We start from the raw sequence: 15100 nt of genomic DNA, 5'->3' as shown, positions 1-15100 counted from the left end.
CTGTTTGTAAATAGAAGAATCTTAGGGGCGCCTGGGTGGTTCAGTCAGTTGAGTGTCTGTCTTCGGCTCAGGTCATGATCCCGGGGACCTGGGATCGAGCCCCACCTCTGGCTCCCTGCTCGGTGGGGGATCTGCTTCTCCCTCTCCCTCTGCCTGCTGCTCCCCCTGCTGTGCTCTCTCTCCCTCTCTCTCAAATAAAGAAAATCTGAAAAAAAAAGAAAAAAAAAAGAATCTTAAAGTTGATATCATGTGCCACTTTGGGGTCCCCTTAACCATATTCTTATAATTTCAACAGCTTATGGAAGTGACGGGGAAAAATCAGGATGAATGCATAGTGGCCCTACATGACTGTAATGGAGATGTGAACAAAGCTATCAATATATTGCTGGAAGGGAATTCAGACACGGTAAGAATTATTAATAAGTAGTATTAATTGATTTGCAGTGCTGAGGTTTATCTCCAATTCCATATTGCATTTTGGACTTCACCTTTTTTGGGGTGGGGTTGGAGGGCATTATGGGTTCCATTCCATGTTTGTTTTAAGACCAGAAAGAACACTAACCTGAAATGACTGTTTCTGTTACATATGGTTTCTTCATGAAGTTGTAGAATCTGAAGACTGGAAAGTGAACTTGGTCATCTGCTCCAGTCTTACACAGTTCCCAAATTCTTTGGGCCTGTGGACATTTTCACCACCTGAAAAACTTCCCTTGGCTACTCTGCTCATGTTTCTTCCTCTCAATTGTCATCTCTTTACTACTCCTTGTATCTCTAGACTAACAGAAAACCAGAATTTGCTTGTGTATCTTTTTGCTTATGTGTGAATATTTTACACACACATTTTCATGACCATTTGACAGATAAAATAAGAAAGAAAGGTGTTGTTGTTTTTAAGCTTAGTAAATTTTGAGGATGCAGGCACACTAAAGCTTATCCTTTTTATTTTAGGAAGATACAACTAAAGCCACACTAGGCAGTTCTCAGCCCCAATCTCTTGATTTCTGCATTGAGATTGCACACTGTTTTTCTTTTCTTTTCTTTCCTTTTCTCTTTTTTTCTTTATAAGATTTTATTTATTCGAGAGAGAGAGTGTGAGTGAGAGAGAGAGAGCAGAAGTGAGGGGAGGGTTAGAGAGAGAGGGAGAAGCAGAGCAGGGAGTCCAACTCGGGGCTTGATCCTAGGTCTGTGGGATCATGACCTGAACCGAAGGCAGCTGCTTAACCAACTGAGCCACCCAGGCACCGTGTGCAGTATTTCATTTGTATTTTCTTTTTTAATTAATTAACTAATTTGAGAGAGTGAGCACAAGCAGAGGGAGGGGCAGAGGGAGAGGGAGCAGCAGACTCTCCGCTGAGCAGGGAGCCCAATGTGGCACTCAATCCCCAGGACAGTGAGCCGAAGGCAGTTGCCAACTGACTAAGCCACCCAGGAGCCCCTCATTTGTATTTTCAAAGCACCATTTCAAAACAGATTAAAACAAAATAATGATTCTCCTTAAAATGGGGTATAAAGATGAACAAAACCAAAAGTGCCTTCCTGTCAGTGTTCAGGTTTAATCAGGTTCTCTTTTTTTTTTTAGATTTTATTTATTTATTTGAGAGAGAGCAGGAGAGGGAGGAGGGTCAGAGGGAGAAGCAGACTCCCCGCTGAGCAGGGAGCCCGATGTGGGACTCGATCCCTGGACTCCAGGACCATGACCTGAGCCGAAGGCAGTCGCTTAACCAACTGAGCCACCCAGGTGCCCCTCAGGTTCTCATTTTTAAGGATAAGGCTGTATTAGGGACAGGCTATATAAAAATGAACTGTTGTGACAAGCTCAGAAGTATCTTTATTTAATATGAAATAAAAAGAATGAGTTACATAATTTAAAAAAATCAGATGTTTGGGATAGTATTTCACTATTTGAGTATAGCAGTATCTGTGGGTAAAATTCCATGCAAGATAACACTAGTCTGTCTGTTGGGTAAATACATCATGTTAAGTGACGAAATAAAATTTTGAATAGTTTTTGTCTGCTGATACTTAGGCTTATATTTTCTGTGTTTTATTAAATATGGGGAATGTGTTTACCTCATTGCTAATGGATGCAGTATAGAATGGCTCTCAGTTTTTGTTTTTGTCTTGTTTTTTTTTGTAGAGAGGGAGAGAGTGGGGGAGAGACATAGGGGAGAGGGAGAGAGAGAATCTTAAATAGGATCCATACCAGTGCAGAGCCTGACTCAGGGCTCGATCTCACAACCCTGAGATCATGACCCGAGCCACAATCAAGAATTGGATGCTTAACTGACTGAGCCACCCAGGTGCCCCTAAACTACCTCCTTCATAAAATCACTGTGAATAAGTGAAATATTTCCAAACTGTTAATTGGAGGGCCTGTTTTCTTTTTATATGTTGTAGGTAGGTCAGGATACTACTCTGTGTTGCCTTTCCTTTAGCTCTAGCTGACTTCATTCTTTTTCTGTGGTAGTGGGCTGAAGTTTTAAGTCTTTGTGTTTTTTTTTTTTTTAAAGATTTTATTTATTTATTTCGCAGAGAGACACACCGAGAGAGGGAACACAAGCAGGGGGAGTGGGGGAGGGAGAAGCAGGCTTCCCGCCAAGCAGGGAGCCCGATGTGGGGCTCGATCCCAGGACCCTGGGATCATGACCTGAGCCGAAGGCAGACGCTTAACGACTGAGCCACCCAGGCGCCCCTGAATTTTTAAGTCTTAAGTGAATGTCCAGTTCTCTGTGTTTTACTGAGTTTTAACATCTTATGATCCTTTGGGACTGAACCCAAAGGAGGTAGTTCAACCGAAGAAGTTTGAATGATAAAGAACGTATCTTTGGTTACCTTGAATCTGGAAATCACGTAGTGATTTAGCATCTAGTTTGGTTTCTTCATAGATCAGAAAACAGCAAATTAGGGCCTGAATACAGACACAAAAGGCGTATGCTGGTTGAGAGATGAGAAGGCTGTGGTAGAAATGGAGAAGCAGAGGAAAAGTCCTTTTGAAACTCTGGTTTGTTTAGGATCATTCTTCCATAGTGTTTGTCTTGTCCCCTACCTGATTGCTGTCTGTAGGAGCCAAGGCTAAGCAGCTGTAAGGAATATCTTCCCCTGACTAGGATAGAGTTCATTGGAGTGGAGGTGCTAGACAAAATAAATACTATAGGGTTGCCAGTAGCAAGAACATTTAAACCATGAAAGCAAACAAATCTTGTCCTTTTTGTGCCAGGATCTTCTGAAACAAAATTATTATTAATATTATTATTTTTTAAAGATTTCTTTCTTTCTTTCTTTGACAGAGAGAGACAGAGAGAGGGAACACAAGCAAGGGGAGTGGGAGAGGGAGAAGCAGGCTTCCTGCCGAGCAGGGAGCCCGATGTGGGACTAGATCCCAGGGACCATGGGACCATGACCTGAGCCGAAGGCAGACGCTCAACTGACTGAGCCACTCAGGTGTCCCTTATTATTATTTTAAAGATTTTATTTATTTATTTGAGGGGGAGGGATCGAGAGAGAGAGAGAGCCCAAGGAGGTGAAGGACAGAGGGAGAGGGAGAAGCAGGCTACCGCTGAGCAGGGAGCCAGATGCAGGGCGCCAGATGCAGGGCTTGATCCCAGGACCCTAGGATCATGACCTGAGCTGAACGCAGCCGCTTAACCAACTGAGCCACCCAGGCGCCCCTGAAACAAAATTATTACTTTGAAAAAAAAAATGTTAGGAGTAATTGTCCATGATAATTTTTTTTTTAATATTTTATTTATTTATTCATGAGAGTCAGAGAGAGAGAGAGGGGCAGAGGCAGAGGGAGAAGCAGGCTCCCCGCCTAGCAGGGAGCCTGATGCGGGGCTCGATCCCAGGACCCTAGGATCATGACCTGAGCCGAAGGCAGACGCTTAACCATCTGAGCCACCCAGGTGCCCTGTCCATGATAATTTTAAGGATGAGTTTGTCTTTCTCATGTTAGAGGAGCTGTCACAAAGGAAAACATTGAACATGATCATAAGTACTAATAAACCTTTTATTTCATTATAATGCTATTTTTAGTCACAGAATAGTTCTGAAATATCAGTCTCTTGCATTAATGTACTCTTTTTTAAAAAGTAATTTGTGTTGGCAAATAAGAAGAGGTGGGAGAGTGATTTTTTTTTTTTAAAGATTTTATTTATTTATTTGACAGAGAGAGAGGCAGCGAGAGAGGGAACACAAGCAAGGGGAGTGTGAGAGGGAGAAGCAGGCTTCCCGTGGAGCAGGGAGCCCGATGTGGGGCTCGATCCCAGGACCCTGCGATCATGACCTGAGCCGAAGGCAGACGCTTAACGACTGAGCCACCCAGGCGCCCCGGGAGAGTGATTTTTAATTAGCTGGCCTGGAAAGCTGCTTTTCTGATTACTAAATGTAGTGTCTGGGAGGACCATTCTTCCTCTTAGAGTTTCTTCAAGACCTATTCTGCAAGTGGCCAAATACAGATGACAAAGGTTGTCAGAAGTTCAGTTGAAAATCTTTTATAATTATTTGGTTTATGTTGAAAGCTTGTGTGCATGCTCACAGACTGTTGTGTCAAGTGTGCGATACTCTCTTTAGCATTTACAGTGGCATTAGACCAGTTGCCCCTTAAGTTTGCTCTCCTTACTTTCTCCCACAAATAAGCTGTTGTCAGTCTTGTAGATTTCACAAACCCAAGACTTACTTATGGGTGTCCTTTGCTGAATGAAATGGGGTAAGATGTTTTTCTCAAATGTTTCACATACTGGGGTGCCTGGGTGCTCAAGTCGATTAAGTGTCTGTCTTCGGCTCAGGTCATTTTCCCGGATTCCTGGGATTGAGTCCCCCATCGGGCTCCCTGCTTCGTGGGGAGTCTGCTTCTCCCTCTGCCCTTCACCCGGCTTGTGCTCGTGCGCTCTCTCTCTCGCAAATAAATCTTAAAAAAAAAAAAAAGACAATACAAGTTGTATACATATGCACCTGTGCTGACTATACCATGTGTAATTTTTCTAGGACTTTTACTTTTTGTCTTGTTAACCTAAGAGGACAGGATTCTGTCTTGCATAGGTGTCTTGTTTATTCATATTAGCAAGCATAATCGAGTTTGTACACTGCAGAATTATTTCTCTGGAATAAATAAGCTTTATTGTTTTCTGTAATTAAAAAAGCAATGCAGAGGGGTGCCTGGGTGCCTCAGTCAGTTGAGCATCTGCCTTCGGCTCAGGTCATGATCTCAGGGTCCTCGGATTGAGCCCTACATTGGCCTTTGCGCTTGGCAGGGCATCTGCTTCTCCCTGTCCCTCTGTGTGCGCTCACGGTCTCTCTCTCAAATAAATAAAATCTTTAAAAAAAAAAAAGTAATGCAGAATGATAAAAAATTAAATTAAACATCCTCATTTAGATAATTCCTTTTTTCAGTATATACATATATATATGTATACATACACACACACGGGCTTCTCTTTGAACTAAAAAATGTAATCCTATTTTATACACAGTTGGTTAGCTTGCTATACTTATGTCATGGATCTGTTTCTGTGTACACCTGGATAACTTTTTTTCTAAAGATTTTATTCATTAGAGAGTATGCACGCATGCACGAGAGCATGAGTGGAAGGGAGAGGCAGAGGGAGAGGGAGAAGCAGAGAGGGAGAAGCCAAATGCTGGCCCCATCCCAGGGCCCAAGGTCCCAGGATCATGACCTGAGCCGAAGGCAAATTCTTGACCAACTGAGGCGTATTTCCTTTGAATAAAGGCCTGGAAATAGAATTGCTGGGTCAAAAGCTGTGAACTAATTAAAGTTTGGGTATTATTATTCCCAGGTAGGCTTGTAGGAAGATTAGAATAGATCAGTATTCACCAGAAGTGAATATACCAGATTATTCTGCTGTAACTGTCAGTTGTTGATTTTTAAAAACTATTGATAAAAGCTTAAAGTTGGAAAACAACTTGTTTTAGTATTTTTTTCACATCTAATGATTTTATATGTAACTAAATACATGGGTTGAGTAGAGGCTTGTAGATGTTAAAAAAATTCTTTCTAAAACAATGTGTTTTAGGGGCGCCTGGGTGGCTCAGTCGTTAAGCATCTCCCGTTGGCTCAGGTCATGGTCCCAGGGTCCTGGGATCAAGTCCCACATCGGGCTTCCTGCTTGGTGGAAAGCCTGCTTCTCCCTCTCCCACTCCCCCTGCTTGTGTTCCCTCTCTCGCCGTGTCTCTCTCTGGCAAATAAATAAAATCTTAAAAAAAAAAAAGGTGTTTTAAATCTGGCCTCCACTGTTTTGGAAATAATTCAGCTATGTTTCTTTAATTTTAGTTTATTAATTTCTAGTGCTTATGTTTATTTGGATATACAATATTAGTAATTTCCTTTTGTTCCTAAGATTTTTTTAAGCTTAAAATAGTTACTGGTCTTATTTTGGGATTGAATCACTTCAAATCTCTTGTGAAATGAGGTAGATGATGACAAAGTAAAAAGAAACAAATGTGTCAGTTTGGAGATTGCTCAGTAATGTACCTTTATTGATATCCTAATACCAATTATTTTCACAAGAACGAAGTGTTCTTTTATCAGCAGTTTATATATATATATATGATTTGTTTTGAATCACCATTAGAGGAGAGGCAGAGAAGGTTGTTATTTGACTTCTCATTAGAAACACGTCTTTGAGGTTGAAACTTTGGTCACTTAGTTTAAAAAAATAATCCCTGATTTTATTTGCCTACCGTTAAATTTTTTTAGATGGTTACTTTGGTTAACTGAATAGAGCAAGTTACTCCTGAGGTTTTAGGGAAGGACTTTAATGTAATTTTGTATTCTTTGAGCTAATCTACTTATTCATAGGTTTAAGGCCTGCTGAGGTAGGTGGAGGTGGCATAGTGTGGGAGCTTGGGGAAATTACCTTTTATTTTTATTTTTTATTTTTAAAGGATTTTTTTTTTTTTTTGAAGACTTTATTTATTTATTTGACAGAGAGAAAGGGAAAGAGAGATGGAGCAAGCACAAGCAGGGGGAATGGCAGGCAGGGGAGATGCAGGCTCCTTGCCGAGCAGGGATCCCAACGTGGGACTTGATCCCAGGACCCCGGGTCATGACCCAGCTGGAGGCAGACAAATGCTTAACTGACTGAACCATCCAGGCGCCCCTCTTTTTAAAAGATTTCATTTATTTATTTGACAGAGAGAGCGAGAGAGCACAAGCAGGGGGAGCAATAGAAGGAGAGGGAGAAGCAGGCTCCCCGCTGAGCAGGGAGCCCGATGCGGGGCTTGATCCCAGGACTCTGGGATCATGACCTGAGCTGAAGGTGGACGCTTAACCATCTGAGCCACCCAGGCGCCCTGACCTTTTATTTTTATTTTATTTTATTTTTTTTAAAGATTTTTATTTATTTATTTGACAGAGAGAGAGTTAGCGAGAGCAGGAACACAAGCAGGGGGGAGTGGGAGAGGGAGAAGCAGGCTTCCTGCCGAGTAGGGAGCCCGATGTGGGACTCGATCCCAGGACCCTGGGATCACGACCCGAGCCGAAGGCAGATGCCCAACGACTAAGCCACCGAGGCGCCCCTGACCTTTTATTTTTAAATCAGCATAGGAAAAGACTCTGTGGTGGGACAACATATAGTGTGTTGTTAATTCAGCTAGTTGCTGTAGTCTTTTGTGCTGTATATGGCAACAGGAGCTTAGCAAGAGATCTGCTGTCTTTTTCATCAGAAAGTAGAACTATATGGATAATAATTAAAATGCTGGCAAGTGAGCTGCAAGGCATGGGTTATTAGGTCTGAAAGGTATATATGCACATATCCTTTTTAATTGTATACACTTTGATAACAACTCTGAATGACCACTCTTATCTTGGTAGACTTCATGGGAGACTGTAGGGGGAAAGAAGAAGAATTTTGTAAAAGAAAGTTCAGAAAACAAAGAGAATAGAGAGAAGAGAAGTGAGAGAGAAATAAATCGTGGACGTGGAAACAACCGGAAAGGAAGAGGTGGCAATCGTGGGAGAGAGTGTAAGTACATTTCAAAAAATTTTTATGCACACTGAAAAGCTGAAAGAGTGGTCCATCGAATGCCCATAAATCTAGTGCCTCAATGCAGTGTGTGTTTTTATAGGTAACAATAATGAGCTACAGCTGAACCGTAACTGATGCAGTTTTATATTAGCACTTGCCTTGGCTGTAGGTAGGTGTATTGTTTGTCTTAAGACTGCCTTCTGTTATTTATCAAGTATACCCTCTAATTTTATTTTATTTTTTTATTTTATTTATTTTTTTACCCTCTAATTTTAAAGGAGGGTTTTCATTCACTGATAGATAATGCTGTTTATTCTTCCTACTTAATGGATACTCATTGTAATAGGCAAGGGTTAGATTAAGAGGGAGGTTGTCGAATAGGGAAGATTTTTTCTCAGTCCTTTCATTTGACCCATATTTTGGCATTATTACCCATAACAACACAACCTTATGTGCAGACATACCATCTTAGAAACTTTACCTAGTGTATTTATTCCACAGATGTTTACTGAGTCCCTCCTATGTTGTGGCAGGTACTCTAATAGGCATAGAGCAATGAAAAAACAAATCTTTGTCCTCCTAAAACTTTTTTTTTTTTTAAGATTTTATTTATTTATTCGACAGAGAGAGACACAGCGAGAGACGGAACATAAGCAGGGGGAGTGGCAGAGGGAGAAGCAGGCTTCCCGGGGAGCAGGGAGCCCGATGTGGTGCTCCATCCCAGGACTCTGGGATCATGACCTGAGCCGAAGGCAGATGCTTAACGTCTGAGCCACCCAGGCACCCCTGTCCTCCTAAAACTTTTAATGGAGGTAGAGTGAGATGTAACAATAAGAAAGAGAAGTTAACATGTTTTGCAGTAATATTACAGTATTTTAATGATGTTATATGTGGAAATTATACTGTGGGGGAAAAACAGAGGCAGCAAGATGGTGGTTTTAGGGAAGGGATTGACAAAGTTAAATGGAGTGGCCAAGGAAGGCACTCATGGGATAACATCGACAACTCATGGATTTAGGCTAGGCCATGAAAGAGGTGAGGAGAGTAAGCTGTGCTCAAAATTTATGTATTATATAGAGTCATTAATTCCAATATAGGTATGAGGAGAAGATAAGACTCTGCTGGCATATTCTGGATAGCATCTTGGGAAAACCTGTCTCTAACACTCATTTTTTTAGCAACTCGTTATTTCCTTGGTATTGTTGTTTTGCTACTCTAGGCCTTTCCAGGCTTCGAACCTAACCAGTGAGCCAGTTTTGGTGTGTATTACGTACAGCTGCATAACAAATGTGGCTTTTTGAAGCAAACTTGCTTTAGGGGTGGGCAAGTCCAGCTAGAAGAAAGAAAGAGTGGTCCATCATTTTTATTTCCTTACAGAATTTTCGCCTACAAATTAAGCAATGTGCTGTCATCAGTTTTTCAGCCACTTTTACTTGGTTTTGTTTTTACCATTTTCTGATCCCTTTTGTTAAAATTTTTTTGACCTTGCCTTTGATAGCTCTTATGTACAATTATGTACAAGAGGTGCTCTTTTCTCCCGTAGTTAGAGGCGAAGAGAATGGAATTGATTGCAGCCAAGGGGACAAGGCTTCCGACCGTGGCAAGCGAGCTCGTGGCAGAGGTAAGATAGAATAAGGGAGAAGGAGATGCTTTTGAATGGAAGGAGGAGACAGGCTATTGGTATAGGCATGGCAGTGTGCTCTGAGAGACGGGTGGGTCTTCTGCAATCTTTGGTTGGTTTGTTGATGACTATGAATGAAGTGTTTGCATTTACATAATTTTGAGAAAACTTACTGGTTGGTTTCACCTGATCTGAGAAAGCCCTTTAAATGAATAATTTAAAACTTGACGCTCTGATCAAACAATCATTAAATTTTTCTCTGTTGGACTTTTTTTTTTTAAAGATTTTATTTATTTATTTGACAGAGAGAGACACAGTGAGAGAGGGAACACAAGCAGGGGGAGTGGGAGAGGGAGAAGCAGGCTTCCCGCTGAGCAGGGGCTCGATCCCAGGACTCTCGGATCATGACCTGAGCCGAAGGCAGACGCTCAACGACTAAGCCACCCAGGCGCCCCTCTGTTGGACTTTAATAGATGTGTTTTACCCATGTGATACTGGTTTTATTTATTTATTTATTTATTTATTTTTTAAGATTTTATTTATTTGAAAGAGAGAGACACAGTGAGAAAGGGAACACAAGCAGTGGGAGTGGGAGAGGGAGAAGCAGGCTTCCCGTGGAGCAGGGATCCCGATGTGGGGCTCGATCCCAGGACCTTGGGATCATGACCTGAGCCGAAGGCAGACGCTTAACCAGACTGAGCTACCCAGGCGCCCCCATATGATACTGGTTTTAAACTTAAAAGTATTTTCCCATTCATTAGCTCTCTTTCCCATCCCTCAATATTTTCTGTTAGTGATCATTTCTTAACATTTATTAACTTGGGATGTCATTAAGCCACTTTAATAATGTAATTTCGTATACTTTAGAGTTGTTACTGAATTTTCTCAGGGTCATAAAATCAAGATACACGATGGTAATATGCAGATACTGCTTTGGTTCAGTGGATGGGCTACCTGAACTGACATGTTGTTTGATCCATTTTATTTCATTTTTCTTTTCAAGATTTTATTTTTAAGTAATCTCTGCACCCAACGTGGGGCTTAAACTCACACCCTCACAACCCCAGAGATCAGGAGTCTCATTCTCTACAGACCAAGCCAGCCAGGAACCTCTGTTTGATGTATTATTAAATGCAGTTGTGACTGTTCTCTTCATGAGCAGTTCATAGTGGCAGAATTTTTGATCAGCAATATTATTAAGCATAGAAGTAATGTAGGCACTGTACATTAATTACCTAAAAATTTAAATTAAAAAAAGAACATAGGCAATATGTATAGTACCAACTCCCTTTGCTGTTCATTCAACTATCATTTACTAAAATACTATATTTGCCGGGGCGCCTGGGTGGCTCAGTTGGTTAAGCGACTGCCTTCAGCTCGGGTCATGATCCTGGAGTCCCGGGATCGAGTCCCACATCGGGCTCCCTGCTCAGCAGGGAGTCTGCTTCTCCCTCTGACCCTCCTCCCTCTCGTGCTCTCTCTCATTCTCTCTCTCTCAAAAAAAATAAAAAAAAAAATAAAATACTATATTTGCCAAAGGTAAATGATATCCAGAGATCAGAGAAGGCAAAACTATGTACTGATTTGCCCGGCAGAGTCAAAATAAGATTAGAATTATTTATTTGACAGAGAGAGGGGGAAAGAGCGCTTGAGCGCACAAGCAGGGGAAGTGGCAGGCCGAGGGTGAGGGTGAGAAGCAGGCTCTCCACTGAGCAGGGAGCCCGATGTGGGGCTGGATACTAGGACGCTGGGATCATGACCTGAGCCAAAGGCAGATGCCTAACTGACTGAGCCACCCAGGCGACCCCATCTAACCAATTTTAATTCCCTTTTCTAGCCTTTTAAAATTATGATCAATTCCAAATTTAGACGAAGTGGAGAGAATAGTTAGTTGAACCACATGTCCTCTCCTTCTTAGTCAACAACACTTAAAGAATTTAGCCATATTGGTTTTATAGATCTCTTTCCTACCTTCCTTCACTGCAAAAAATTTTAAAGTAGATATTTTGGGTCACTTTACCCCTAATTACTATGGTAAGCACCTCTGAAAAAGGTAGACACTTTCATATATAATCATAATGCTATTTTAACAGCTCAAAAAGTCATAGTAAACTTTTGGTATCATCTAATATTTAACCCATGTATAAATTTTCCTGATTACTGCTGAAGGCAGACGCTTAATGACTGAGCCACCCAGGCGCCCCAATTTAATGTCATTTTTTTTTTTTAAAGATATTTATTTATTTATTTGAGAGAGAGAGAGCGTGAGCATGAGCAGGGGGAGGGGCGGAGCCAGAGGGAGAAGCAGACTCCCCTCTGAGCAGGGAGCCCGATGCGGGACTCGATCCTGGGACTCCAGGATCATGACCTGAGCCGAAGGCAGTCGCTCAACCAACTGAGCCACCCAGGCGCCCCTTTAATTTCATTTTTAAAAAAGATTTTATTTCTTAGAGAGAGCACGTGTGAGCAGGCTTGGGAAGGGGTAGAGGGAGAGGTAGAAAATCCCAGCAGAACATCCTAATACTCTGCGCTGAGTGTGGAGCACAACACGGGGCTCAATCCCACAACCCTGAGATCACAACCCGAGCTGAAATCAAGAGCTGGTGCTCAACCGACTGAGCCACCCAGGTGCCCCTATGGTTTCGTTTTTAAAAGAATTCTCTTGGAATTGAAGATGAGGATTGCAGCATATGTAATTCCATTCTTGATTTTCTTTGTGACAAGAGTAGTCTGCTCAGGGACAGCATTGGGCCTTGCTTTGTCTCTGCAATGTTAAGAGCTCTAGCTAGGCCTGTTGTGGGGTACTTACCTAAGACTTCAGAGTTACCTATCTACAGAATGTTTTTCTCTTTGTGAGTTGGACAAAAATGGAATAATTAATAATAGCTAATATTTACTGTGGGTGTTTATTGTGTAGTAGGCCTTTTACTTGTAATTTACATGTACTTTGCTTTAATTCCCCCAGTAAAATGTCTGAGGATTATTGTTGCTGCTGGTGGTATTCTCATTTTACCGATGAGAGAACTGAGTCTTGAGAAAGGCAGATTACTTGTACATGGTCAGGATTTGAACTACTTCTACCTATTCTGGGACCCAGGTTCTTCAGGGAGATGAAGGGAGGAAGGGAAAGAGTCAAAGTGGATAGTAGGCTGGTTATCTGTCTTCTTGCCTCCTTCCTTTTTCAAGGATTCATTTTTTTTTTTTTTTTAATATTAGAGGTGGACATAAATCGCTTTTCTTTATGAAAAGATGTAAGGACTTAACTAGTGGGTCACCCTGAAACCATGTCTGCTTGGAACTGTTATTATGAGACACTCTGAATTGAAGGAGCCAAAGCAAGTAAAATCTGATAAAATGATACTGGCTTGCTTTAAAATCCCTAATTCAATACCTAATCCTTTTTTTAATAGATTTTATTTTTTAAGTAATCTCTACACCTAAAATGGGACTTGAACTTAAAACCTTGAGATCAAGAGCCGCACGCTCCGTTGACTGAGTCACACAGGCACCCCAATACCTAATCCTTTTTAAGAAAGATGTAAAGTAGTGGTAAGGGACTCAGATTGGCCTTTTATAAATCAAGTTCGACCAAAAAAAAAAAAATCAGTCTACTCTACCCTCACATATAAACTTAAATGAGTTATAAATTATTTTTTAGCGAGAGAGAGAGAGAATGAGAGCACAAGCAGGGTGCAGATGGAGAGAGAGAATACCAAGCAGATGCCACGCTTAGTGTGGAGCCTGACATGCGGCCGGATCTCAGAACCCTGAGATCATGACCTGAGCCAAAATCAAGAGACGGTTGCCTAAGTGATTGAGCGACCCAGGTGCTCCGAGTTAAAATTTTTTATCATTGTTTTGTATGTATGATTTTAATTAAACTTACTTTTTCAAAGAAGTGAATCGGACATTGTTTTGTGTATAGGATTTTTCAGTTGAACTTTACCTTTTCTGGGTCGCCTGGGTAGCTCAATTGGTTAAACAGTCTGACTCGGTTTTGGTTCAGGTAATGGTGTCACGGTGGTGGGATCAAGCCTCCGCATTGATCGGGCTATGCGCTCAGTGAGAGTCAGCTTCAGATTCTCTCTCCCTCTCACTCTGCTTCTCCCCTTCCCGCCCCATAAATTACTAAATAAAAATGCTTAAAAAGTATACTTTAAACTTTACTTTTTGAAAAAAAATTTTTTTTTGTATCATAACACCTGTATTTAAGTATATTTAGATAAATTCTTTTTTTTTTTTTTAAGATTTTTTATTTATTTGCGAGAGACAGTGAGAGACAGAGAGCATGAGAGGGAGGAGGGTCAGAGGGAGAAGCAGACTCCCTGCCGAGCAGGGAGCCCGATGCGGGACTCGATCCCGGGACTCCAGGATCATGACCTGAGCCGAAGGCAGTCGCTTAACCAACTGAGCCACCCAGGCGCCCTAAGTATATTTAGATAAATTCTTGAAAGGGTTGTGGTCTGTCTGGAGATTTCTTTGAATTGCTTTGAATCCAACATCCAGCACAGGGCAAGAGGGGGAAAACATTCAGTATCCTGCATGCTCAAAACCACAATTATTTTGCTTATGAATATTAGTACAGTTTGATAGTAAGTTAATAGTGGTGCAGGACAAATAGTTTGTTACTTTAATAATTAAGGAATAAATGTCTTTTGTTTTATTAACATGTTACTTACCAGAAGATTAGTTGTAAGTCATTTAATGTCTTAATTTACTCTGTTGTGGTCCGTTTAATTAGCCTTTTAAAACAGTTCATTGGGGGCGCCTGGGTCGCTTAGTTGGTTAGGGGTCCTGGGAACGAGCCCTGAGTCCGACTCCTTGCTCCCTCTCCCTCTGTGCATGCTCTCTCTCCCTCTCTCACTCAAATAAATAAATCTTTTTTTCTTTAAGATTTTATTTGAGGGAGTGAGAGAGAGAGAGAATGCGCACGCGTGCACAAGCAGGGGGAGCAGCAGGTAGAGGGAGAAGCAGGCTGCCTGCTGAGCAGGGAGCCTGATGCGGGACTCGATCCTGGAACTCCAGGATCATGACCTGAGCCGAAGGCAGTTGCTTAATCAACTGAGCCACCCAGGCGTCCCGCAAATAAATAAATCTTAAAAAAACAAAACAAAAAAGTTCATTGTTCTGTTCCTTTGCAGTTATTTTTGGTTTGTTGGGTAGTATGCAGATATTAAGGGTTAGGGTTAGGAACAAGTATGTGCCATAAAGTGTATACTTTTTTTTTTTTTTTTAAAGATTTTATTTATTTACTTGACAGAGAGAGTTAGTGAGAGCAGGAACACAAGCAGGGGGAGTGGGAGAGGGAGAAGCAGGCTTCCTGCCGAGCAGGGAGCCCGATGCGGGGCTCGATCCCAGGACCCTGGGATCACGACCTGAGCCGAAGGCAGACGCTTAACGACTGAGCCACCCAGGCGCCCCAAAGTGTATACTTTAAAGACAGTTCTGAGGCACCTGGGTGGCTCAGTCGTTAAGCGTCTGCCTTCGGCTCAGGTCG

The 15100-nt window shown here is 41.8% G+C and overlaps 1 protein-coding gene across 1 annotated transcript in view; it reads left to right on the top strand.

Annotated features, from left to right (window-relative positions):
* Positions 1-15100, top strand: part of LOC102728118 (ubiquitin-associated protein 2-like) — a 92471-nt gene that overhangs the window by 58066 nt on the left and 19305 nt on the right. Inside the window, exons 4-6 of the mRNA XM_081804074.1 lie at positions 296-406; positions 7829-7979; positions 9526-9603. Coding sequence (XP_081660200.1) covers positions 296-406; positions 7829-7979; positions 9526-9603 — 340 coding nt within the window. The remainder of the gene's footprint in view (positions 1-295; positions 407-7828; positions 7980-9525; positions 9604-15100) is intronic.

Source organism: Leptonychotes weddellii, chromosome 14 (assembly GCF_054177405.1).
Source record: "Leptonychotes weddellii isolate Sample4059 chromosome 14, ASM5417740v2, whole genome shotgun sequence".
In the NCBI taxonomy this organism is placed as follows: domain Eukaryota; kingdom Metazoa; phylum Chordata; class Mammalia; order Carnivora; family Phocidae; genus Leptonychotes; species Leptonychotes weddellii.
The sequence above is the reverse complement of the archived record's forward strand: the minus strand, read 5'-3'. Positions and strand labels throughout refer to the sequence as shown.